Source organism: Chiloscyllium punctatum, chromosome 26, assembly GCF_047496795.1.
Source record: "Chiloscyllium punctatum isolate Juve2018m chromosome 26, sChiPun1.3, whole genome shotgun sequence".
In the NCBI taxonomy this organism is placed as follows: Eukaryota; Metazoa; Chordata; class Chondrichthyes; order Orectolobiformes; family Hemiscylliidae; genus Chiloscyllium; species Chiloscyllium punctatum.
The window spans coordinates 58,351,376-58,377,588 of NC_092764.1; the positions used below are offsets into that span (position 1 = coordinate 58,351,376).

Below are 26,213 nucleotides of genomic sequence, written 5' to 3' on the forward strand. Positions count from 1 at the left end.
AGACCACTAGTTTTATCAGCGATAATGCTGGATTTCATTACTTTAACAAGGAGTATGGACCTGGGATGTTGGATAGGGACTGGTTTAAGACACAATCTCAAATCAAATATCACCCAAGCTATTTAAACAGAACGTTTCTAGAAAGTAGCAGGAACAAAGCAATGATTGGCCGATATGGAGCAGGAAATAGTTTGAGGGGAATTGGATGTATTTTGTTCAGCAATCAAAGGGTGTTAGATAGGGTAATGTTTGGCTGAAGTTAACGCCCTCTACAGAGTGCACCCAGCAGGCAGGTTCCTGGTCGGCTCAGCATTCAGTCTGGTTTCGGTGTGAGAGGATGAAGTTTAGCTGACTTTGTTTTGAAGTGCCCCTTATTTTGACTGTTCCTGTCTCATTATGGCTGATTTTCCAGATAAAATTAACACTCAGACAAGCAGCAGTGGGGTGAGTTCCAGATTCGCCCCAGTCACTGTGGACATTCATTTCCTCAAATCCTCCATTGGAATATTGATGCTAGTGGAATTAGTAAGTTGATTCATTTCATGGCTCGTTCGAAACGCTCGGTTAACATGTTAAACTAAAACTTTAACTTCAGCTATTGACAAGTTTTGATTCTGTGTTTGTTGCTGCGGGATAATTTGCATATTGAAAAGCTTCAGTGAGTTTCGTGTAATAATGCAACTTCAGTGTCGGTGCACCTGGGCTGCCTCAGACACTAACTTCAAAACAAGGTATTTTTGTTTTAAACAATAGGAAACATGCTCCTGCTGACTTGAATATTTAAGGGTTAATTCATAATTAAAATCAGAAAGTGCTGCCAATTGGAATAAAGGGTTAAACTCGATTCTCACCTGTTGGAACAATGTGAAATACTACATTAACAGCTAACTATGCAATTGCAGAAGTAAATCGATATGAACTGCACCGTTTAAGGAAAACGCCTCAATAATTAACACTATTGTTGGAAACTAGCCACCCACGTCCATTTCTGAGCACGGACAAGTCTTTCCAATACCGAGCTGGAGGAGATACTCCAGTATTGGTATTGTGGGAGGCTTTTGAGAGCTGCTGTCGAGAAACTACCTACCAACAGCCAGTGATGATCATGTATGTTTCCATTGTCAGATTCCAGTAGCTATCTCAGACTCGTTGTGGGGAGCTTTAAAGACTAGTGGTAAGAGATAGGGGATTTGTGAGGGGTTGCCAGAAATAGAACAAAGGAAATTTACAGCCCAGGAACAGGCCCTTCGGCCCTCCAAACCTAAGCGATTCCAAATCCACTGTCTAAACCTGTTGGTCAATTCCTAAACACCTGTATCCCTCTGCTCCCCACCTCCTCATGCATCTGTCCAGGCGCATTTTAGATGAATCTACCGTGCCTGCCTCTACCACCTCTACTGACAACACGTTCCAAATGCCCACCACCCTCTGTGTGAAGTACTTACCGCGTGTATCCCTCTTAAACTTTCCACCTCTCACCTTGAAAGCATGACCTCTCGTTATTGAATCCTTCACCCTGGGAAAAAGCTTGTCTCTATCTACTCTGTCTATACCCTTCATGACTTTGTAAACCTCAATCAGGTCCCCCTCAATCGCCTTTTTTCTAATGAAAATAAACCTAACCTACAACCTCTCTTCATAGCTAGTACCTTCTATACCAGGCAGCATCCTCGTAAACCTTCTCTGCACCCTCTCCATGCGTCCACATCCTTTTGGTAATGTGGCGACCAGAACTGTACACAGTATTCTAAATGCGGCCAAACCAATGTCTTGAACAATTTTAATATAACTTGCCAGCTCTTATACTCAATACCCCATCCACTGAAGGCAATCATACTAAAGGCCTTCTTGACCACTCTATCCACCTGTGCAGCAACCTTCGGGCTACAATGGACCAGTACTCCCGGGTCTCTCTGCCCATCAACTTTTGCCAAGACTCTTCCATTGATTATATAATTTGCTGTAGAATTAGACTTACCTAAATGCATCACCTCACATTTGTCTGGATTGAAAGCCATCTGCCACTTTTCTGCCCAACTCTCCAGTCTATCTATATGCTCCAACAGTCCCTTATGCTTTCTGCTACTCCACCAATCTTTGTGTCATCTGCAAACTTGCTGATCATATCAACAATGTCCCCTTCAGATCATTTTTATGTATATTACAAACAACAGTGGCCCCAGCACTGACCCCTGTGGAACACCACTGGTCACCTTTCTCCATTTCGAGAAACTCCCTTCAACTACTATACTCTGTCTCCTGTTGCTCAATCAGTTCTTTATCCACCTAGCTAGAACACCCTGTTCATCATGTGACTTCACTTTCTCCATTAGTCTACAATGGGGAACCTTATCAAACGCCTTATTAAAGTCCATGTATATGACATCAACATGTAATGGCTAAGAAAAGCATTCTGCAGTGCTTCAGTAACATAGGAGAAACCAGCGTTAGTATTGGGGAAGCTGCTCCTGCCTGTCAGGTTGTGCTGACAAAAGGACCTAATCATAGATAGGGTGGTCTGTGACTTGATGGTACTGGGGCTGTTGACTTCCATTGAAGTTTTTAAAACAAAATGTTGATTGAAGAATGCAAACAAAAACTGAGCAGGAAGCATCTCACTTTCTTCCATATTGCCAGCGTACACCAAACCCTGTTACAGCCTTTGAGCCAGTTTTGCTGACAAAGTTGGGATTCGGGCAGATAAATAACATGACGCCTCTAGAGAGAGAACAAACTTAGATATGCCTCCATCTTGCATACACATAAATGCAGCCAGTTGGGATAATGGAATATAAATTAAGTGAAAACTTTTTTGTATCTGTTTTTCACAGCAGAAACAAGGAAATTTAAAAAAGAAAGATATAAAAGAGACCTAAGGGGCAACTTTTTGACACAGGGTGGTACGTGCATGGAATGAGTTGCCAGAGGAAGTGGTGGAAGCTGGTACAGTTGCAAATTTAAAAGGCATTTGGATGGGTACATAAATAGGAAGAATTTGGAGGGATATGGGCTGGGTGCTGGCAGGTGGGACTAGATTGGGTTGGGATATCTGGTCAGCATGGAGGGGTTGGACCAAAGGGTCTGTTTCCTTGCTGTACATCTCTGACTCTTTTATAGAGTCCTAAATCTAAAATTTAGCACAGGGTAGGGGAGTTGGCATCTTGTCTTTTTCATGGGTGGGATTGGGAAATCTCAGATAGGGAGTCAATGGTTCAGCTTGTTCTGACATTTATTGAAAGCAAAATTCAGATATGCCTTACTCAACCTTAAACATGTATTCCAAGAAAGAATGTGACCAGTTTAAATAAAATGGTTGACTTTCTTCTGTGTTTAATTTGTTTTTATTCTCCCTTTTTTTTTTTGTTTTCCAATAAATTTAAGTTCTGTGCCTCTTCATATTATTAAACATAGCATACTCTGGATGCTGCAAATTGAAAACTAAAAGCCAAAAATGCTGGAAAAACTCCAATCTGGTAGGATCTGTGGAGAGAAGCAGAGTTAATGTTTCAAATCCAATATGACTTCACAGCATTTGCAAAGGAGAGTCATGTCAGACTCCAAACTGTTTCTCTTTCCACAGATGTTGCCAGACCTGCTGAGTTTCTCCAGCAATTTCTGTTTTCACTACATGTTATTACTTGGTAAAGGAAAGCAACAGGCAGCACGTACAGCCAGGGCAGATGAGGCTCATGCAAAAAGATGACAAACAGGCAGTAGTGTTTAGAAGGGAAGTTGAAGTGGAGCAAGCAGGTAAAATCTTGTCTGAGTATGACAAAGCAATAGGATTCAATACTGCAAGAAAGACTAAGACACTATGAAGAAGAGTTCATCTGTGACTGAGTTTTATGGTCAGATGTAAAACATGGTCTTGGAAGTTCATCAGAGGCATGTAAATGGTGTGGGTGTGGCAGTGGGGGAGAAAAAGCCACTTGGTGTGCTACTGACTGTCATGCTTAAGTGAACTACCTGACCTACTGAATGTTCTTATGAGAACAGCAAAATTAAAACAATTCTTAAAGACTTGAAAGTAGAACAAGGGATTATGATTATCAAGAAATGTCTATTGGCTTAAGAACAAAAAGGTCCAATTTTGAAATATTTGGTGTTTCAAGAAAGTGAAAATGCTGATAATCACACTGAAAATCTACAGAGCGATAGAGGCCTAAAGTCATACAGCACGGAAACAGACCCTTCAGTTCAACCAATCCACATCGTGCGTGTTGCCAATCTAAACTAGTCCCATTTGCCTGCATTTGGCCCATACCCTTCCAAACATTTCATTTTCTTGTACCTGTCCAAATGCCTTTTAAACATTGTAACTGTACCTGCATCTACCACTGCCTCTGGCAGTTCATTCCATATACGCACTGCTCCATGTTTTTTTTAAAAAAAATATGCCCCTCGGATTCCTTTTGAATCTTTCCCTTCTCACCTTTAAAAGTATGCCTGCTAGTTTTGAACTCCCCCCGCCCCCCACCCCAAGGAAAATTTTCATCTTATCTGTGCCCTTCATGATTTAATAAACTCTAAGTTCACCCCCTCAACTACACTTCAATGGAAAATATCCCAGCCTTCTAACTCAAACCCTCCATTTCTGGCAATATCCTGGTAAAGTTTGTCTGAACTCTCTCCAGTTTAATGATATCTTTCCTATAGCAAGGCGTTCTTGCTACAGATGTTGTCTTTGAGAGATTGAGATATGCAGATGTAAATTTTGAGCCTAAGGATGTCTCAAATCATTAATAGAAATCCTAATATAAAATTGGTAATCAAATTAAACTAGGAGAAAGTGAGGACTGCAGATGCTGGAGATCAGAGCTGAAAATGTGTTGCTGGAAAAGCGCAGCAGGTCAGGCAGCATCCAAGGAGCAGGAGAATCGACGTTTCAGGCATGAGCCCTTCTTTAGGAATCAAATTTAAACTAGTCAAACTACGTATGTGAACAAAGAGACTGAAGATATTGTAGCTAAATTTGCCGACAGCACAAAGGTAGAAATGCCAGCTGAGGAGAATACCAAGTCACATTATACAGGTTAAGTGAGCAAATGTTTGGCAGGTGGCAGCTGGACAAGGTTGTCAATTTGGGGGCAGGATGTTTAGAAAATGGAGAAAGACTGTAGAATGCTGCATTACAGGGGAATCTGGGTGTTCTGGAGCTGGTAGTTAGAAAGGCAAATAGTTTGGCTTTTGGTGTGAGGAATGAGCTGTAAAAGCAGAGAAATCTTCCTACAACTATTCAGGATGCTGGTGAAACCACACCTGGAGTATTATGTACAAGTTTGGTCTCCTTACCTTAACACAAGGTGGATGTCAAGTGTATAAACTTCCAAAAGAAGTTTGATAAGGTATCAGATCATCAATTTAATAATAAAATTGAGAAAAGGGGTAATGGTAGTGTGTATGAAATTTGGCTAATAGGGAGGAGTTTTCTTTTTGTTCCATACTGGAGGAAAGTATACGCTGTACAAGTAGTTTTACTCTTAACTGTCCTCTGAAGTGGTCTAGCAGACACTGTTCAATGAGCAGTTAGGGATTGGTAGCAAATGCTGCCAATCACAGCCATATCACACATAGTATTTGTTTTAAATATCAGTGGAAAGTAATAGTTTAATGGGTTTTGGTGAAATGGCATAATAGGGGGCTCACCAGGAACACACACACTCATCATCCTGCTGAGCTGAGAGCTTGTTTCTGTCTGTGTTGTACTTATGGCTTCAAAACTTTGCTCGTGTGTCAGTGGGTAGTTAATAAGTGATATTTTCCTCAAGTAACAAAATAGATTGGGGCAGCATGGTGGCGCAGTGGTTAGCATTGCTGCCTCCCAGCACCAGGGTCCCAGGTTCGATTTCGGCCTTGGGCAACTGTCTGTGTGGAGTTTGCACATTCTCCCCGTGTCTGCGTGGGTTTCCTCTGCGTGCTCCGGTTTCCTCCCACAATCACAAAGATGTGCAGGTCAGGTGAATTGGCCATGCTAAATTGCCCATAGTGTTAGGTGCATTAGTCAGGGATAAATGTAGTGGAATGGGTCTGGGTGGGTTACTCTTGGGGAGGATCAGTGTGGACTTGTTGGGACGAAGGGCCTGTTTCCACACTGTAGGGAATCGAATCTAATCTAATAGATCCTCTATACACACATAGGGTTGGAAAATAAGGTTAAAAATTGATGCTGGCTCAGAGGGAGAAAAAGATACATTCTTTGCAAATGAAGCAATTGTCCTTGTATACACAGTACTGTTTAGCAGGGGCTTTAGTTCGCCTTGTGATGCTGTCACTGTGTTACAAGTATGTTTGTTGCCTTCCAGACCATTGGTCCTGTAAAGCAAATGTGTTTCAAAGTCCATGCTAGAATGGAATGTGACCAGGAGAATGTATAACACACCTTAGTTAACTGATAACGCTGATCCATAACTTATTGACATTTTTATTTTTCATCGGCTGATTCTGACAAAACTAAATTTCTTTTCCGAACCAGCCTCCTCCGGATATTTTACTCTTAGTCATCATGCAGACAGGTCCTGAGTTCTCTTGAGCTTTGATGTGGTGCATGTTTACTGATGTATCGATGCGTGTGGTTAAGTGCAGTTCTAGTCATTGTATTACTAACAATAAAATCAGGTCAGCTGATTAAAAATGGATTAAAAATTAACACTATAAAAGAAGTTTAATACCAGATCAGAAAATAAAAGAATCTCCCAAAATTGGCTTCTAAGTGAACAATCTGGAAACAGAATGACGTTCTTCACTAGGGTTACGTGAAAGCCTTAGGTTAGTTTAGGCCATCAAGTTTCTCAAACCTCTCTTGCTGTTCAGACCGATGATTGTTGGTCTGCACCATGATTCCGTTTAGTTAATATCCCGTTGAATAATATCCCTTGCCACTTCTGTTTTAAAACTCTGTTAACCAAGGATCCACAACCACTTTAAGTGGGGTGGGGTGGTGCGGAATTCCAAATTTCTACTTAATGTGAAAAAGATGCAAACTGTTTGTACCCCTGAAATGGCCTTACATTTGATGTGAGAATTTGTAGATTCTCTCTCTTAGTATTGGTCGCTTTTTACTTTGTATTTACCCTATCACATCACTTGTTAACTCCAATTCTTATTTTGGGCAAGTTGATAGAATTGGGGACGGAAAGTGACTATTTGGCCCATTTGAAATCATGTTAGCTCTTTGAAAGAGTTATTGGGGGATACAAGTTGGCGGCGATCAGAGTAGATCTGCCTTGCTGAGCTCTGCACCCCAGCCCAGCAGTAGTGGTATTTTAACCCAACCCCACACCTTAGCTTTTTCTTTGGAGAAAATTGTGTTAACTGGTTGTAACCGCTTAAATCCATTTACTGTGGAGTCTCGATTGTTTGAGTGAGATGGGTGAGGAGTTTGGGTGGCCGGAAACAAGCGGTATGCCATGAGTGCCAGTTATCTGGCGACTTGTGACATAATGCCATTTAACTGATCACAGAATGCTGGGTTGTCTGGTGCTGTTTTTGCAGGGCCTTGAGATCTTGGCTGGATGATTGATGTTTGGATAATTGAGGTTCTACTGTAAATTCATTTTGAGCGAAAAGGTTATCAAATTAGGCCCATGTGCCTTTTCTTATCCCTGTAAACTCTACCCCCCCCCCCCCCCACCCCTTTATTGAATTCCTTTTTTTTGTTGAATGTATTTCTTTTAACCTCTTCAGGTAGAACGTTCCAAATCGTCAAATGTACTGGATTAAAAATGAAATGCCTTTAGTGTTCTGGTCCTTTTGCTAATTGACATCAATCTGTATCCTCTACTTATTGACCCTGACACCACTGCATATAGCTTGTTTACTCTCTACAAACAGTTGATTTTTAGTGCCTCTATCAAGTCTCCACATAATTGTCTGTGTGAAGGAGAATCTCCCCTTCTGTAGTCTTGTCATTCAACTGACATGCCAAATCTCTGGTACCATTCTTGTGCATGATCCCTGCACCCTCTCCAAGGCTTTGACCTTTCTATTGTATGTGCAAACCTTGTCATACCCCCTAGTTAAGGTGCTTACAGTTTGGTGTAACATCCTTGCTTCAGTAACCTATATTTTCAATTCGAAATTTAGGGCTTGTTTATTCTGAAAGCTTAGAAACGGCTATTTCAATCTGCCAGATCCTTGGTTCTTGCAGACCTTTTAAAATTACACTCTTTTTGTTTATACATTGAAGGTCTTCATTTTCCTTAAAAAACCCACTACCTGTCTGTGTTAAACTGGATCTGCCATGTATCTGGTCATTGCACCATTCTATATTTTCCAAGTCTTTTATTATTTTTATCACTATTTACCTCCCTTCCTAGTTTTATTTCACCTGTATACATTTAAATAATGCTCTGTTTGGTCAAGTACAGCTGATTGATATTTCAAAAAGAACAGTGACTCTTTTTAAAAAAAACTTCCCTATTTAATAACTTCCAAATTCTGATATCATGCTCATACATCAGTTTTTTTTGCACCTTCACTTATACACATATGCCTTTTAGACCTGTTTTTAATATAATCCAGAGAGCAGAATGATTCACAAAATGCCCAAATGTGGCCTCTGAGGATCTGTACAAGTTTTAGCATAATGTCTCTTTTTCCTCGAGAAATAACTCTGGGTTATTTGCATTTTCTGCCCTTGCTAATCTGTTGTGCTGCTTTTAGTGATGTATTAGTAAAGGCCCACTCTTCTGCCATCTTGCCACTCCCAATCCCAGTGTTCCTGCCATTTAGACATGTACTTTCCTAAGAGTGTGTTGTGTCCTTATTCTTGCTATTAATTCCTTACCTTTTAAATTCAGTCATTCTACAAATTTATGAATGCTTTCCTGGAGTTGTTTGAGTCATCCTTCCCTATCTTAACCACACCTACACTTTGTCAGTCACTAAGCTGGGAATTGTATTTTCAGTTCCTGAGTTTCAGTTGCATTTGTAAATGGTGAGGAAAAATCATCTCACAACCAGTCCTTGTGGAACATCACTTTCCACTGATTCTCAATCCAGATAACTACTTTGGACATCTCTTGTCTATTTTTATAACTAGCTGGCGATCAATTATCCTGCATGTCCCCTCACTCCACTTATCCTTACATTAGTCATGAGTCTGCTGTACAGTATCTTAGTAGATGTCTTTGGACACTTGAATATATTGCAGCTACTGTATTTCCTTTTGAGTGGTATAACTTCAAAGCTTTCAATAAACCAAGTGAAATGTGATCTTCCTTTTCACAATCCATAATGTCCATTTTATATTTTCAATTTCTAGGTTTTGTTTTCCCTATTACAGTTTTGAAGGAGTCCATTATTCTCCGTGTCACTGATATCGTGTTCATTGGTCTGTATTCCCAGCACTATCTTTCCTTTTCCTCTACATGTATCTGTGAAAATTGATCCTCCTTGATAGATGATTAAAATTTTAAAAAGACATCTGCAACCTGTTGGACAGGCTGAAGCTTGCAACAAGCTCTGAGGGAACAATGTGCTTTGGCACATCTCTTCCAAGGGATATTAGATGTGTGGGCTCAGGGGAAATGGCATCAGTGTATGTGGCATAATGAGTTTTATTCTAAATTGTGGCTGAGTAAGTGCTCTAACTCCAATGCCCTGAGCCAGCTTCATTGTAAAGGAGTATTGAATGACATTCTCTTTTTGTCACACAATAATTCACTGCTTAATATATAGCTGGAACATCAGAAACTGTTAAGGTCAGAGGTAATGGGGACACTTGATCTTCACTGTAATTAGTCATCATAGAACACAAAGTAAGCACAGGAAGAGGCCCTTCAGCCCACCATGTCTGTGCCAAGCTAAACTAACACTATCTGCTTACATGTGGTTCATATTCCTCTGTTCCCTGCCTGTTCATGTCTCATTGATGTTGCTATTGCGTTCGCTTCTACCATCTACCACAATCTCTGTATTCAGACTAAGCATTTGTAAGTTCCGCAGACTTGTTCGATCTCCCTTTATTGATATAAAGGAATCACATTAGTTCCCCTTTGATTTTAAACATTGGCACAAAAGCAAATGACTTATGAAAGTATGAACTGATTCAGTTCAACACCACCACCACTACATCTTTGTTTAAGCCGCACTTCATTATCGCAGACACTTACAAATGGAGTGTGCATTCTGCAAAGAGTACACCTACAGGTGTACAATGAGGTGGCAACCCAAGGACACATTCCAACAGAGCAAAGTAGCTGTCTGCCATTGTTGGGGCCGCCATAGTCCTGACATAAACTAATGTACTTCTTGACACCATTTTGTCAAGTCTTTAGATGCTGTTGTTACATCATTGATATGAACAACTGCTTAACATCTATTTGAAACCATCCTGAGGTACTTCACAGGGCAGTTTTCAAATAAAATTTGGCACCAAGCCTTGTTGAGAAATTGGAATGGTAATCTAAACCTCAATTTTTGAGGTATGCTTAAAGGAGGATGGCTCAGTGGTTAGCACTGCTGCCTCACAGTGCCAAGGACCTGGGTTTGATTCCACCCTTTGGGTGACTGTCTGTATGGAGTTTGCACATGCTCCCTGTGGGTTTCCTCCCACAGTCCAAAGATGTGTAGCTTAGGTGGATTGGCCATGCTAAATTACCCATTGTGTCCAGGGATGTGCAGGCTAGGTGGGTTAGCCATGGGAAATGTAAGGTTACAGGGATAGGGTGGGGTGGTGGGTCTGGGTGGGATGTTCTTCAGAGGGTTGGTGTGGACTTGATGGGCCAAATGGCCTGCTCCCTGTGTAGGGATTCCAAGAAATAAGAAACAGTTTAGGAAATTTGATCAGCTGAAGGCATGGTGTCAATATTAGAGCAATGCACATCAGAAATGTGGAAGAGTCAGGAGTTGGAGGATAGACCAGGGAAAGAGATAAACAATCACAAAAATAAACTTGCTGTTAAACTTACTGTCTGTGATGCATCCATTGTCATAATACATGGAATACCCATCAAAATATTCACGGGAACCTCCAATATCTGCTATTCAAATCAAGACCATAGGCCTACAATTCCCACTTGGGTAGATAATCGAGCTCAACATGTCTGCTTTTAACAGAAGACAGTTTAGAAGACCACAACATAAATTAATGAGTATTGCAGCTCAAGTGTTTTCATTGACTCTTTGGATGTGGGTATTACTACCTTTATTGCCGTTCCCAGTTATTCTTGGAAGTACTCATTTTCTATTTCATTGGCATTAAGGATCTCGCGAGTATAGGATTAAGATCATCAGGCAAATCAAGAGCGTGGTAACTAGTTTCTCTCCCCACTGCAATCCTATGATAGTAGTAACGGTGCAGCGATACAAATACACTCCTGTTTGTTTTTCTGGTGTTAATTGACAATGTACAATTTAGTTCAATTTTGAAACCTGCCATGAGGGGAATTTTCCTCCTCCTGGATTGTTAGCTTATACTGTGGTTTTTTTTTTCTATTGCTCAACCCGTATATAGATTATCTATATAGAAACTACATGTAAAGAAGGTGGGCTGTTTTTGTCTCGACTCGTGCAGTGACAAAATTAATTGCATGAAATACTTAATATGTCAGTGAGCTGATAAATCCAGTGATAAAAGTGTTAAAGTGTAAAGTTTGCATCCTAAACTGTTGTTCACATTTTGTGCTCCAAGTGGGAGAGTGGTTGATGTTAAAATCCATAATTTTGACTGAATAGCTGTGAGAAAGTTCACAAAATCCTAACAGCGGGTCTGATACAGGTCTTTGGCATATTTTGGGTGAGGGGGAACGCAATTGGAATTTAAATTTACTCCAAGAATGTGTAGGTCTCTAGTGTATTACATTCTGGCCCTTCAGTTACTTGGTCTTCTGCCCACCTTGTACTGTACGAGGGGGCAAACTGCTCATCACCAGACCTTGATTAGTAACTGTGTTTAAACCCTCCCACAGGAGAGATGCTGTTTATAAACAGCAGGGATTGGAACTGTGGAAAACTGGCCATCCAGTTTTGGGACCGGCGGTTGTCACCGGAGGTCATTAGTCATGGTTGCCTTGTGCAGGTGCTGCAGCCTTTGAATTTGGGCTTTGAATATTTTTTCAGTAAAATGTCTTTCAGATGTGATACATTTTGAACGTCATGCATTTCACTTGGGCTTCAGCTTCTGAAACAATTAAGAACTGAAGAAAAATAAACTTGCACACACTACCATACAAATGTTACCTTTTAACCGTTCAAAAGCCTGTAAATAGTACAATATTTTTGTATTGTAGTTAATGTTGCTGTTTGCATGTAAAATACCAGAATTATACCATGTTAACTGCTGGCGTATGAATGTTGTGCATTGGATGCTTTTTTATATACTGTAGTGAGAGACATAAAATAGTAAAGTTTACTCGAGAAAGAGAAATGAAATGAACAATCTCCTGATACAGGAGTGGTGGTCTCTACACTTGCATTAGACTGGTTTGTAAGAGACTGATAAGGACCCCATTTTTGGGTGGGGGGGGGGGAGGTGGGGAGGGAAGAAAAAGTAACTGTCAAAAACTTTTTGTTTCTTTTGGATGAGGTGTCAAGGCACCCTACATCTCTTCTGTTGAGTGGAAAAGATGCCATGACAATTTAGAGAATGTCCTGTCTGACATCACAGTCAGATCGACTGGATCTTCATCTGACTGTTGTTGATTTTTAGCAACTTGCTGCATACAAATTAGCTGCTGCTTTTTGTCCTACAAAATGCATGACCAATTCCAAAACAGCTCATTGGTGGTGCATTTTGGGATAGCTCCCTGAGTTATGAGAATGTTTTACACTGATTGTGTTTTTTAAACCAGTTTGGGTACTGTTATCCTTCACACTCTCGGAATATACATTCGGGTTCTGAAGGTAAAATGGGGACTATTTAGTTCTGGAATGATATTACTGATATGTTGCAATTAGCTGGAGCTATTTCCCAATAAGTTTAAAAGACTGGGTGTGGTTATTTGCACGTAACTGATTTATTGAAGGTAAATAAAAATACCAAAGTAGTATCTCATCAAATATTTGTTCAACAAATCCTGTTGCAAGTATGTTGTGCATTTGGATCCTTCTCTCCATAGTGAGAGATATAAAGAAGATGGAAGTGAACAAAGCAAGCTGCAAATCCATACGTGGTGTACATCAGCGTCATGTACTTGATCAAAGATTTGAAATGGGAATCGCAACAGCAAAGGGGGAGAAAAAATACACTGGCTGTATTTTATAAAATAGAATAATCTGGTCGCAGTTGACAAACAAGTACCTGATGCTCTCCAGTAATGAGTGAACATGTCTGTGTCAATTTTAAAGACCTTTTTTTTTCAATGAAGTGAATCACTAATTTATCTTCCCAAGGACAATCCCATAACAGAACAAGGAAACAGTCACAGCTCCATCACTTGAAATCTTAAAGACTCATCTTTTACATTCTTTCCATCTGAGTTTTCCTCATCAGGATTCCCATTTCAGCAGGTCAAGCCTGGTTTAACTAGTCAGATTTCAAATGGATGGAAAGAGCAAAACCAATAAGACTTAACTAGGGACTTGTCATCTCAAAGCTGGAATACTGTGAACAGTTTTGAATCCACAAGGCTATATTTTTAAAAAAAACTACATCGGCCATTTGGCCCTTTGAGCTACCTCTGCCATTCAATAGAATCATGGCTGATCCAATGTCCTACCTTTGCCCGACCCTTGATCCTGTGACTGACTCTGCCTTAAATATACACAAGGACTCTGCCCCCACAGTGCTCTCTGCCAAGGAATTCTGAAAACCCCTATAACTCTCTGAAGAATTTCCTCCTCAACCCAGTCTCCATATAAAGGGACACCAATTTTAGACTCTGTCCTCTGGCCTAGACTCTCCCATGAGGGGAACCATCCTCTTAACATTTACCCTGTCCAGCCCCTCAAACATCCTATATGTTTCAATGAGAACACCTCATTCTTCTAAATTCCAGTGAATAGAGTCTCAATCAGTTTAGTTTCTGTTCCTTAGAACATTACTCCATACCAGGAATCATCCTAGTGAACCTTCTCAGAACTGCCTCCAATGAAACAACACCTTTCCTTAAATAAAGGGACCAAAACTGCTCTCAGTACTCCAGGTGTGGTCTCACCAGTGCCTTATAAGTTGCAGTAAGACCTCCCCACTCTTATATGCCAACCCCCTTGAAATAAGGGCCAACATTCCATTAACTTCCCTCATTATCTGCAAGCATGCTAGCTTTCTGTGTTTCATGCACAAGTACCTTCAAGATCCAAAAACAACAAATTCTGGAGTCACAGTGGGTCAGACAGTATCCATGGAGCAAGTTAACGTTTCAGTCAAGATGACTGGTTATCAGTGCTGAAGTGAAGTGAAGTGTGGAGGGGACAGCATTTATGCTATAGTTTAGGAGGGGTAGTGGCGGGTGTAGGGTGCTGATGGAGAAAAGGTGTTGATAGTTCAAATGAAGTGATCAGAATGTGAGAATGGCAGAATAAAGGTAGTCTCCAGCCAGACTTGAAAGGACAGTAAGTGAAATGGGGGGAGGGGAAAACATAATAAGCTGACAGAAAGGGAGGAGATGGGAGTGGGTTCACAATTTGAAAGTGTTGAACTCGATATGAAGTCCAGAAGGTTGTAAAGTGCCTATTGTGAAGATGAGATGTTCCTCCAGTTTGTGCCGTGATTCAGCATGCCAAGGGGACAGACGTGTGATCATGCGAACAGGATGCTGTGTTAAAATGACCAGCTGCAGGAAGGTCTGGGTCCTGCTTGTGCGCAGACAGGAGGTGTTCCTCAAAGCAGTCACTCAGCCTGCATTTGGTTTCTCCAGTGTAGACTGGGCCATATTGGGTGCAGAGAATACAATATACAGAATTAGAGGAGGTGCAGGTGAAATGTTGCTTCACCTGGAAAGACTGTTTGGGCCCTTGGATGGTGAGCAGAGAGGAGGTGAAGGAGCGGGTGTTACGTCTTTGGCAATTACATGGGAGGGTGGCAGTGGGAAGGGGAGTTTGATGTTGGTGGTTGTGGACTGGACTAGCGTATCCCAGAGGGAACAATTCCTGTGAAATGCAGATGAGGGAGTGAGGGGGAAAATGTTTGGCGTTCTGCTGGAGTTGTCTGAATAGTGAATGATCCTTTTGAAAGCGGAGGCTGGTGGGATGACAAGTGGGTGCAAAGGGAACCCGATCACAATGCTGAGTGATGGGAAGGAGCAAGGGCAGAAACAGAGGTGAAAGGTCGAATGAGATTGATGGCCCTGTCAACAACAGTGGGTGGGACTTCTTGTAGTCTTCCTGCATTTAAAATAATGCTGTTCTTTTGTGTTCTCTTCCAAAATAAACAACTTCACATTTCCCCACATTATACTGCATTTGACAACTTTTCCCCACTCACTTAACCTATCAATATTTTTCTGTGAACTTTGTATCCATCTCACAACCTGCTTTTCCATTTATTTTTGTGTCATCTGCAAATTTGGCTGCAGTATGTTCACTTCCTCTCTCCAAGTCGCTAATATAGATTGTACACCGTTGTGAACCAGCACTGAGCTCTGTGAAACTGGGTTCACCCTGTGAGCTAACAAAAGCCCTGTGTTCCAGGTCACAAACCTGGAAAAAATCCCATATCCCCATTGGCTGTTCCCTGCTCATGAGCCAATTCTCAATCCATGCCAATACACTACCTTCAATGCTGTGGGCTCTTATTAGATGATTCCTTTGTGAGGTACCTTGTATGCCTTCTGGAAGTCCAAATGCAACACATCGACTGGTGGTCTCTATCCACTCTGGTTGATGCTTCCCCTGGTGAATTAGTCCGACATGACTTCCCTTTCTTGAAGTCATGCTGACTCTGCTAGGTTATCATTTTCCAAATATTCTGCTATAATGTCCCTTAATTAATTCCAATCCTTTTCCAAAAATAGATGTTGGGCTATTCAATCTATAGTTATCTGCTTGTTGTCCCCTTTCTTTTTGAACAGGGGTGTCACATGAGTACTTTTCCAATCCTCTGGGACTTTCCCAGAATCCATACTTTCTTTTTTGAAAGTTTACATCCAATGCATTCACTGTCTCCAGCTACTCCCTTTGGATCCTAGAATGCAGGTCATCAGGGCCCCGGGGTTTTACCTGCCTTTTAGCTCCATTAGTTTGTCTGATACTTACCTAGTGATGGTAGTTAATTCCTTCCCTGTATTCATCAGTATGAACGAGATGTCTGAAGTATCTCCCACAGTGAAGGCTGATGCAAAATATCTATCGGTTTAAATCCTGTTATTTCCTTGCTTCCCCATAACCATCTTCCCAAGTTCCCTTTTCTAATGGACCTATGTTCATCTTTCTTTCTTTCTTTCTTTCTTTCTTTCTTTCTCTCCCTCTCTCTGCTCTCTCTCCCTTTTTCATAGAATTGTAGAATTCCTACTGTGTGAAAGCGGGCCATTCGGCCCATCGAATTCACATCGCTCCTCCTAAGAGCATTCCAACCTTGTCCCATAACCCTGTATTTCCCTTGGCTAATCCACTGAACCTGCACATCCCTGGACTCTATGGGCATTTGACTATAATTATAGTTGAATACAGTTTTCTCTGGTTCCACGCAGAGTGTAAGTGGGAGAAATCTGATGGTAAGATGCCAACTCCTAGCTATTCTGCAGCTGGCACAGCATGAGACTATGGGTAAACTCTTCCTTGCTGCTGTTGCACACAGAATGCAAAAGATCATGGTGATACTGAATTTGAATTGATTTCACTACGTGGAAGCTTTTTTTTAAAATAAGTCTTTTTTTTGTAAAATAAACGCATCATAAGATAATAACAGTGACTGACAGTGCAACACTGATTTCTTGAAGTTTTCCAACAGAACTCTAGTAGAGAGAGGCTGCAGTCACCAGGACAGTTTCAGGGCATTCAACTACAGACTGCAGCAAAAAAGTATCAAAAGCAAACTGGATGCTCATGAGAATTTACAAGAAAAATCTAAAACCTAAAATCTTAACAGTGAAAGCATGCAGTGGATTTGGCAGAATCCAGGGAGTGAGCAGAGCCGTTAATACTTCTCCATAGGTCTTTTACCAGAATATAAAGAGGGATTACCTTTCTTTTTAAATATTTGCAGCTGTGAAATGATACCAGATTGTTCAGTGAGGTGTAGCAGGCACCCATCTCTTTAATATTAGATTAGGCAAGGAGAATCATTGAATCCCTCGTGGAAGCAGGCCATTTGGCCTATTGAGTCCACGCTGACCCTCCACAGAACATCCTCTTCCCTTATCGCTGTAACCCTGCATTTTCCCGGCTGATCTACCTAACCTGCACATCTTTGGATTGTGTGAGGAAATTCCTTGCTAGTTTGTCCTTGTAGTTTATTTTCCGTTTTAGTCCTCCATTTGCTGCATTCTGAACTTATTCCAGTGTGCAAGGCTATCGCTGCCTTGTTATATGCTTTTTCCTTTAAACTTAATACTCTCCCTAATTTCTTTTGTTAGCCATGGGTGGTTTAGCCCTCTGAGAATCCTCCACTTCTCCCCCCAACTTTTTGCTGAGTGTCACACATTCCTTCCTTAAATGTCTGCTCCTGCTAATCTACTCACCCAGTTCACTTTAGCTAACTCTGTCCTCGCATTAATTGTCCTCATTTAGGTTAAGCACAGTTGCTTCCAACCAGAGTTTCTCTATCTGAAACCTGAATATTAAATTCATCACGTTATGGTCACCAATTCCTGGGGATCTTTTTTTATTTGCCCGTCACTTATTAAACTTGCCTCATTACCTGATTCAAGATAGCCTGTTCCCCAGTTGGATCCATGACTTATTGCCCTAAGGAACTTGCTGAGTTTGTTGTAACTACCCTTTCCAATTTGATTAACCCAATCAAGATTGAAGTCACCCATCATAACTACTGTATTCTTGCATGCTCGTACTCTGATTATAGGGTTTTATATAGCGTGGTTACTGTTTGGAGATCTGTATACTACTCCCAATGTTGCATTTCTCTTGCCTAAATGAACTCGATGTCACTTGAGCCTGGATCATCTCTTTCAAGTGTCTTTGTTTCATTTCTTGTTAACAGTACTCCCCTACCACCTTTTCCATCTCTCCGGTCTCTGAAAGGTCAGATATCCCGGAATGTTTTGATCTCCTTCTAACCATTATGGCCATGGAAGTTTGGCACAAGAATCATTTTACTGGCTTTTCTAACTTTTGCTTTTTGCAGCTCAGATTCATAATTGATTAAAATACATTGTCTTGCTGTTACTTTCTCCGCATCGCCGATCAACGGATAATGTAGCTACAGCTGCCCAGCACTGCTTCAGCAGAGTGGTTTTTTTAAAATAGATATTTTTATTGAAAATTTAACATTTTTACAAGTTTACAAATAAAAAAACCCCCAAGTATAAACATTAATATACAATTAAATCTTAAATAATAACCAAAATCTATCAAACAGATAAAAGAGATACTGAGAGAAAAAACAAAATTCAACTAACCAGAGTGTATAATTAAGTCTCTTACGTTATTCAGGGGAAAAAAAACCGATGGATAACACAGAAATTGAGTAGTGAGATACATGCTCGGAATGTGTTAACATCAAATCATAACAAAACCCGTATTCATGCAGGATTCCTCTCCCAAGGGGCCCCAGACCAGCCAGGTCCGCCATCTCAATTAAATAAAAACCCTTGCTAGGATAGCCAACATACCTGTATTTGTGTAATTCAAGAAGGACTGCCATATTTTATGGAATAATTCGGTCTTCTGGTGCACCATATTTGTAAGGAAGTCAAGGCGAATACATTCCATAATTAATCTGTGCCAATTGGAAAGTCCAGGGGGGCCCTCAGCCACCCAGTTTACCAAAATATTTTTCCTGCACAGAAAGAGAGAATAGTAAATAATCTCTTCCCTTGCATATCCAGGGAGGGTAAGTTCGAAAAGCCCAAAAGGAGAGATACAGGGCCCACTTTAATTTCCGTTCCTAAGATTTCTGTCAGAGCACTCGCTACTTTAATCCGGTATCTATGGATCTTATGACAGGTCTACAAGCAATGTACAAGAGTGCCCACCTCTATTTTACATTTGGGGCACATTGGAGATGCTCCTGCCTTAAATTTTGCCAATTGGTCTGGTGCTATATGGGCCCTATGAAGTATCTTCAACTGAATGGCCTGAATTCCGTTGCAGATGAAGATTTTTCTGGCATTTTCCCAAATGTCATTCCACATTTCTATAGAGATTTCCAGTCCCAAATCCTGATCCCATGTTTTAAGCAGATTGCCCATATCTCCCGATACTTCATCATGTAGTAGATAAATAGTGCTGACGGAAGGTACCCCCATTGGCCATAACACTCTACGTTCTCTGTCTGGTTTATGAAGACTACCTAATAACTTAGTCGTCTTCTGTATGTAATCTCGAATTTGGAAGTATTGAAAGAGATCACCATTGGGTAATCCAAATTTCTGAAGCAGCTGTTCAAAAGACATCAGGACCCCTTCTTTAAACAGATCCCCTAAACAGGAGATGCCCCTGGATCTCCAGAGTTTGAAAGTGGCACCTGTAAACCCCGGTTGGAATCCCCATGCTCCCACGATTGGAGCATAGGGGGATGTTCTATGTGAGTTGCCCTCATTTTGCCGCATTATATTCCAAGGTTTAATTGTGTTTAGTATTGTAGGGTTTTTACAGTGATCTGTGATGATTTTCCTCTTGTCTGAAAACAAGAGGTTAATAAGTGGGCATTTTACTTGAAAAGCCTCTATGTCCAGCCAGATTGGGTCTTGTCTGACCCACAATCAATCAGCTATGTAGCTTAATAGGGAACTTAACTGATATTTCCTATAATCTGGGAAGTCCAATCCTCCCCTTGTCTGTGGAAGCTGTAGTTTCTTCAGCTTAATGAGGGGCCGTCTATGATTCCAGATAAAGGAACCCAACCAGCCATATAATTTACATAGTGCCAGCCTCGGCAGCATCACCGGAAGCATTCTCATAGGGTATAGGAGATGGAGCAGCATTTTAATTAGTGCTATTCTACCCAGCCAGGAAATTGGAAGGTCTCCCCATCACTGTAGGTCCTGCCTTATCCTTTCCAGTAAATGCACAAAGTTAGCCTTGTATAACTGACCAAATACTGGAGTAATAAAAATGCCTAAATATAAGAAATCCTCCAGGGACCACTGAAAGGGAAAGTGGGATCCGTCCAATAGGTGGGATATACTAGCCAGGCCACCCATTGGCATAGCCTCCGATTTTTGAAAAATTAATTTTATAGCCTGAGAATGCACTAAATGTATTAATAACTTGGATTAAGCGAGGCACTGACATCAGAGGATTACTGAGGAATCGAAGAACATCATCTGCATAAAGGGTAATTTTATGTTTACCTGTACCAATCCTCGGGGCTGTTATATTAGGGTCAGCCCATATAGCTTCTGCTAGTGGTTCAATTATTAGCGTAAATAACAATGGCGAGAGAGGACATCCCTGACGGCAGCCCCTACCCACACTGAAGCTATCCAAACCTAATCCATTGGTAACCACAACTGCTTTGGGATCGCGATACAATGTTGAGATCCATTTGGTAAACACCTTTCCAACGTGTAAAACAAATGTGACCATTCAACCCTATCGAATGCCTTTTCCGCGTCTAGTGAGACTACCAGTCCTGGTATCTTTCCCTGATGACAGGCTTGAATCACATTCAAAACCCTTCTAATATTATTGGATGATCTACGGTCCTTAATAAACCCCCTCGTGATCCTCCTTTATAATATGTGGCAATACCCTTTCTAGCCTCAATGCTAATGTTTTAGAAAGATTTTAAAATCTACATTTAGCAAGGATATTGATCTGTATGATGTACAATCTTCTGGGTCCTTTCCTTTCTTGAGAATGAGAGATATTTGCCTCTTTCAGCGAAGGCGGGAGACAGCCCTGACTATATGCATAGTTATACATGTCCATAAGTGGACCAGCCAATATTCCTGTAAATTCTTTATAGAATTCAGCTTGAAAACCATCTGGGCCAGGTGCCTTACCGCTCTGAAGTTGCCCGATTTGCGTCAAGTATTTCTTGGCTTGTTAAGGAAACATTCGGGACCGATACCTGTTCCGGAGTTAGGTCCGGAAAGGTCAGGTTTTTTAAAAAATGACTGCATCCCCCTAGCTCTGTCTTCGCAATCCTGTGATTTATATAAATCAGAATAAAATTTTCTAAAGATTGCATTAATCCTTTTTATGATCATGAGTCAGAATACCTGTACTTTCCTTGATAGACATAATAGTTTGAGGGGCCTTTTTTTCCCTTTGCAAGAAATGCTAAATATCTACCAGGTTAAGCTGTGTGATTGATGCTGCAGAATATGTATGAGTGATACATTCAACACTGTACAGGAATGTACTGTCTGCTGAACAATGGATTAATTAGGGAAGGGTAACACGAACATGCTCCAGGAAAAGTTGTTTAAATTTCTTTGGTAAGATAACAACAGAAATGGCTGATGTGTAATTCTGGCTGGTGTTGATAAAATGCCATATAATAATAGATACCAAGTTGGCAATGTAAAGGAAACAATAGTGCCGACTGGTTGCTTTTCTTCTGAACTGTGACCTTACAGTAAGTCTGCTTTAATGAGTAGAGTGGGTTCTTTCTTGATTGTGTATTAAGATATGTCTCTTGATTAAATTTAAAATATAAGCCATTAGTATTAATTTAGCCTGGAGCAGAGTTTTTTGTCAAGGAATAAGACAGTGCTATTTTCTGGGTCTGTAGATTGAAAGAAGCAAAAATGGCCTTTAGTGGAGTGATATTCTCCTGTCGGTTGTGGGAGTTTAGGGAGAGTTTAAATGCCGTAGGTTGTGAATCCTATCAGATTGAATAGATCGGTTGGAGAGGCAGTTTAGAGGCAATGAGGAATTTACAAGTGCAAGGGGATGTGATGGATGGCAGTTATAGGAAGGGGGAGAAGGCTCAGATACAAACACATGGGTTAACTCCAAGAAAGGTAGGAGAAGTAGGTAGGTAGTGCAGGAGTCTTCTGTGGCGATCCCTACTTCAAACAAGTCTGCTGTTTTAGAATAAGTAGGGATAATGAATTCTCAGGGGAATGTAACATGAACAGCTAAGTTTCTGGTATTGAGACAGGCTCTAATGTAATGAGGGATACATAGGATTCCAAGAGATCAATTGTGTTAGAGGATCCTCTAGTCTGAGGCACAGACAGACGTTTCTGTGGCCAGCAGTGAAAAAGCAGAATGATGTGTTACTTCCCTGGTGCCAGGATCAAAGATGTCTCAGAGGGTGCACAATGTTCTTAAGGGGGAGAGGGCCCAGCAGGAGGCCATTGTCCACATTGGAACCAACGACATTGGAAGGGAAAAGGTTGAGATTCTGAAGGGAGATTAGAGAGTTAGGCAGAAATTTAAAAAAGAGTAGTAATATCGGGATTACTCTCAGTACTATGACCTAGTGAGGGCAGGAATAGGAGGAGAGAGTAGATGATTGCATGGATGAGGAGCTGGTGTATAGGAGAAGGATTCCCATTTTTGGATCATTGGAAGCGCTTTTGGGGTAAAAGTGACCTGCACAAGAAGGACGGATTGCACCTGAATTGGAAGGGGACTAATATACTGGCAGGGAGATTTGCTAGAGCTACTCGGGAGGATTTAAACTAGTAAGTTGGGGGAGGGTTCCCAGGGAGATAGTGAGGAACAAAATCAATCTGAGACTGCAATAGTTGAGAACAGAAGTGACTCGAACATTCAGGGTAGGCAGGGACAAAGCAGAGAACAAGGTAGGACTGATAAATTTAAACTGCATTTATTTCAATGCAAGGGGCCTAACAGGGAAGGCAGATGAACTGAGGGCATGGTTAGGAACATGGGACTGGGATATCATAGCAATTACATAAACATGGCTCAGGGATGGACAGGACTGGCAGCTTAATGCTCCAGGATACAATTGCTACAGGAAGGATAGAAAGGGAGGCAAAAGAGGAGGGGGAGTGGCGTTTTTTGATAAAGGATAGCATTACAGCTGTACTGAGAGTGGATATTCCGGGAACTACATCCAGAGAAGTTATTTGGGTGGAACTGAGAAATAAGAAAGGGTTGATCACCTTATTGGGGATTGTATTATAGACCTCCTAATAGTCAGAGGGAAATTGAGAAACAAACTTGTAAGGAGATCTCAGCTATCTGTAAGAATAATAGGGTGGTTATGGGAGGGGACTTTAACTTTCCAAACATCGACTGGAACTGCCATAATGTTAAGGGTTTAGATGGAGAGGAACTTGCTAAGTGCGTACAAGACAATTTTCTGATTCAGTATGTGGATGTACCTACTAGAGAAGGTGCAAAACTTGACCTACTCTTGGGAAATAAGGCAGGGCAGGTGACCAAGGTGTCAGTGGGGGAAGCATTTTGGGGCCAGCGACTATAATTCAATTCTTTTTAAAATAGTGATGGAAAAGGATAGACCAGATCTAAAAGTTGAAGTTCTAAATTGGAAGAAGGCCAATTTTGATAGCATTAGGTAAGAACTTTCAAAAGCTGATTGGGCACAGATGTTTGCAGGTAAAGGGACAGCTGGAAAATGTGAAGCCTTCAGAAATGAGAACATGAGAATCCAGAAGAAGTATATTCCTGTCAGGGTGAAAAGAAAGGTGGTAGGTGTAGGGAATGCTGGATGACGAAAGAAATTGAGGGTTTGGTTAAGAAAAAGAAGGAAGCATATGTCAGGTATAGACAGGATAATCAAGTTAATCCTTAGAAGGGTATAAAGGCAGTAGGAGTATACTTAAGAGGGAAATCAGAAGGGCAAAATGGAAACCTAGCTTTGGCAAATAGAATTAAGGAGAATCCAAAGGGTTTTTACAAATACATTAAAGACAAGAGTAACTAGGGAGAGAATATGGCCCCTCAAAGATCAGCAAGACAGCCTTTGTGTGGAGCTGCAGAAGATGGGTGAGATTTAAACAGGTATTTTGCATCAGTGTTTACTGTGGAGAAGGACATGGACGATCTAGAATGTAGGGAAATAGATGGTGACATCTTGAAAAATGTACATATTACAGAGGAGAAAGTGCTGGATGTCTTGAAATGCATAAATGTGATTAAATTCCCAGGACCTCATCAGGTGTACCCTAGAACTCTGAGAAACTGGGAAAGTGATTGCTGGGCCCCTTACTGAGATATTTGTAACATTGATAGTCACAGGTGAGGTGCCAGAAGACTGGAGGTTGGCAAACGTGGTGCCACTGTTTAAGAAGGGTGGTAAAGACAAGCCAGGGAACTATAGACTGGTGAGCCTGACTTCAGTGGTGGGCAAGTTGTTGGAGAGAATCCTGAGGAACAGGATGTACATGTATTTGGAAAGGCAAGGACTGATTTTGGATAGTCAACATGGTTTTGTGCGGGGGAAATCATGTCTCACAAACTTGATTGTTACTTCAAAAAAAAACTCGGAGGATTGTGGGCAGAGCGCTGGGCATGATCTATATGGACAAAGTTCCCATGGGAGACTGATTAGCAAGGTTAAATCTCATGGAATACAGGGAGACCTAGCCAATTGGATTCAGAACTTGCTCAAAGGTAGAAGACAAGAGGGTGGTGGTGGAGGGTTGTTTTTCAGACTGGAGGCCTGTGACCAGTGGAATGCCACAAGGATCGGTGCTAGGTCCACTACTTTTCATCACTTAAATAAATTATTTGGATGCGAGCATAAGAGGTACAGTTAGTAAGTTTGCAGATGACATCAAAATTGGAGGTGTAGTGGACAGCAAAGAATTTTACCTCCGGTTACAATGGGATCTTGATCAGATGGGCCAATGGGCTGAGGAGTGGCAGATGGAATTTAATTCTGATAAGTGCGAGGTGCTGCATTTTGGGAAATCAAATCTTAGCAGGACTTATACACTTAATGGTAAGGTCCTAGGGAGTGTTGCTGAACAAAGAGACCTTGGAATGCAGGTTCATAGCTCCTTGAAAGTAGAGTCGCAGGTAGATAGGATAGTGAAGAAGGTGTTTGGTATGCTTTCTTTTATTGGTCAGAGTATTGAGTACAGGAGGACATTGGTAAGGTCACTTTTGGAATATTCATACAATTCTGGTCTCCTTCCTATGGGAAGAGTGTTGTGAAATTTGAAAGGATTCAGAAAAGATTTACAAGGATATTGCCAGAATTAGAGGATTTGAGTTATAGGGAGAGGTTGAGTAGGCTGGGGCTGTTTTCCCTGGACTGTGGGAGACCGAAGGGTGACTTTATAGAGGTTTATGAAATTGAGGGGCATGGATAGGATAAATAGACAAAGTCTTTTCCCTGGGGTGGAGAAGTCCAGAAGAAGAGGCCATAGGTTTAAGGTGAGAGGGGAAAGATTTAAAAGGGACCTAAGGGGCAACTTTTTCATTCAGAGGGTGGTACGTGTATGGAATGAACTGCCAGAGGAAGTCATGCAGGCTAGTAGAATTGCAACATTTAAAAGGCATCTGGATAGGTATATGAATAGGATGGGTTTGGAGGGATGTGGGCCAAGTGGTAGCAGATGGAACTAGAGTGGGTTGGGATATCTGGTCAGCATGGGCAAGTTGGACCGAAGGGTCTGTTTCCGTGCTATACATCTGACTCTGATTCTATGGACTGAATGAGGGTATTACTGGGGATTCCAGTAGGATTGTTACTCGGATGACCTATTGCCTTCCTACTTACCTTCCAACCCCTACAATCTCCTGCACCAATCTCACTCCCACCTCCACTTATCTCCCAGCTCCCTTCCCCCTTCGCATTCCTGATGAAGGGCCTCTGCCTGAAATGTCGACTCTCCTGCTCCTCGGATGCTGCCTGACTGGCTGTGCCTTTTCCAACCCCATTCTCTTTGACTCCAACTCTCCAGCATCTGCAGTCCTCACTTTCTCCTCCTCGTTACTACTTTTTTCCCACCTCAGTCATTAACCAGGCGTGATTTCAAAATTTGCAGATTTGGATGTGTTGTGAATGAGGGCGAATGTTGATATTGCAAAGAGGAGACATGCTGGTGGAAAGGGCAGACAAGTGGCAGATGCAACTTTAACGCAGAGAAATGTGACATTCCAATTTGGTCGGAAGAATGATGAGGCAATGTAAAATCGGGGCGCTATCCTAAAGCGGGTGTAGGTTAACTAATCATCAAAGCAGGTTGAGTAAGTGGCTTATAACATTTGAGTTTCTAAGTTTGGTGAATATAGTTGAAAAGCATGGAAGCTATGCTTTT

At 41.3% G+C, this 26,213-nt stretch overlaps 1 protein-coding gene across 1 annotated transcript in view; it reads left to right on the plus strand.

Moving 5' to 3' along the window:
- The first annotated feature begins 270 nt into the window (after positions 1-270).
- The window catches only part of pllp (plasmolipin), a 46,243-nt gene continuing 20,300 nt past the window's right edge, over positions 271-26,213 (plus strand). The window contains exon 1 of the mRNA XM_072547495.1: positions 271-525. Within this exon, the coding sequence (XP_072403596.1) occupies positions 397-525 (129 nt within the window). The 5' untranslated portion in view covers positions 271-396. The remainder of the gene's footprint in view (positions 526-26,213) is intronic.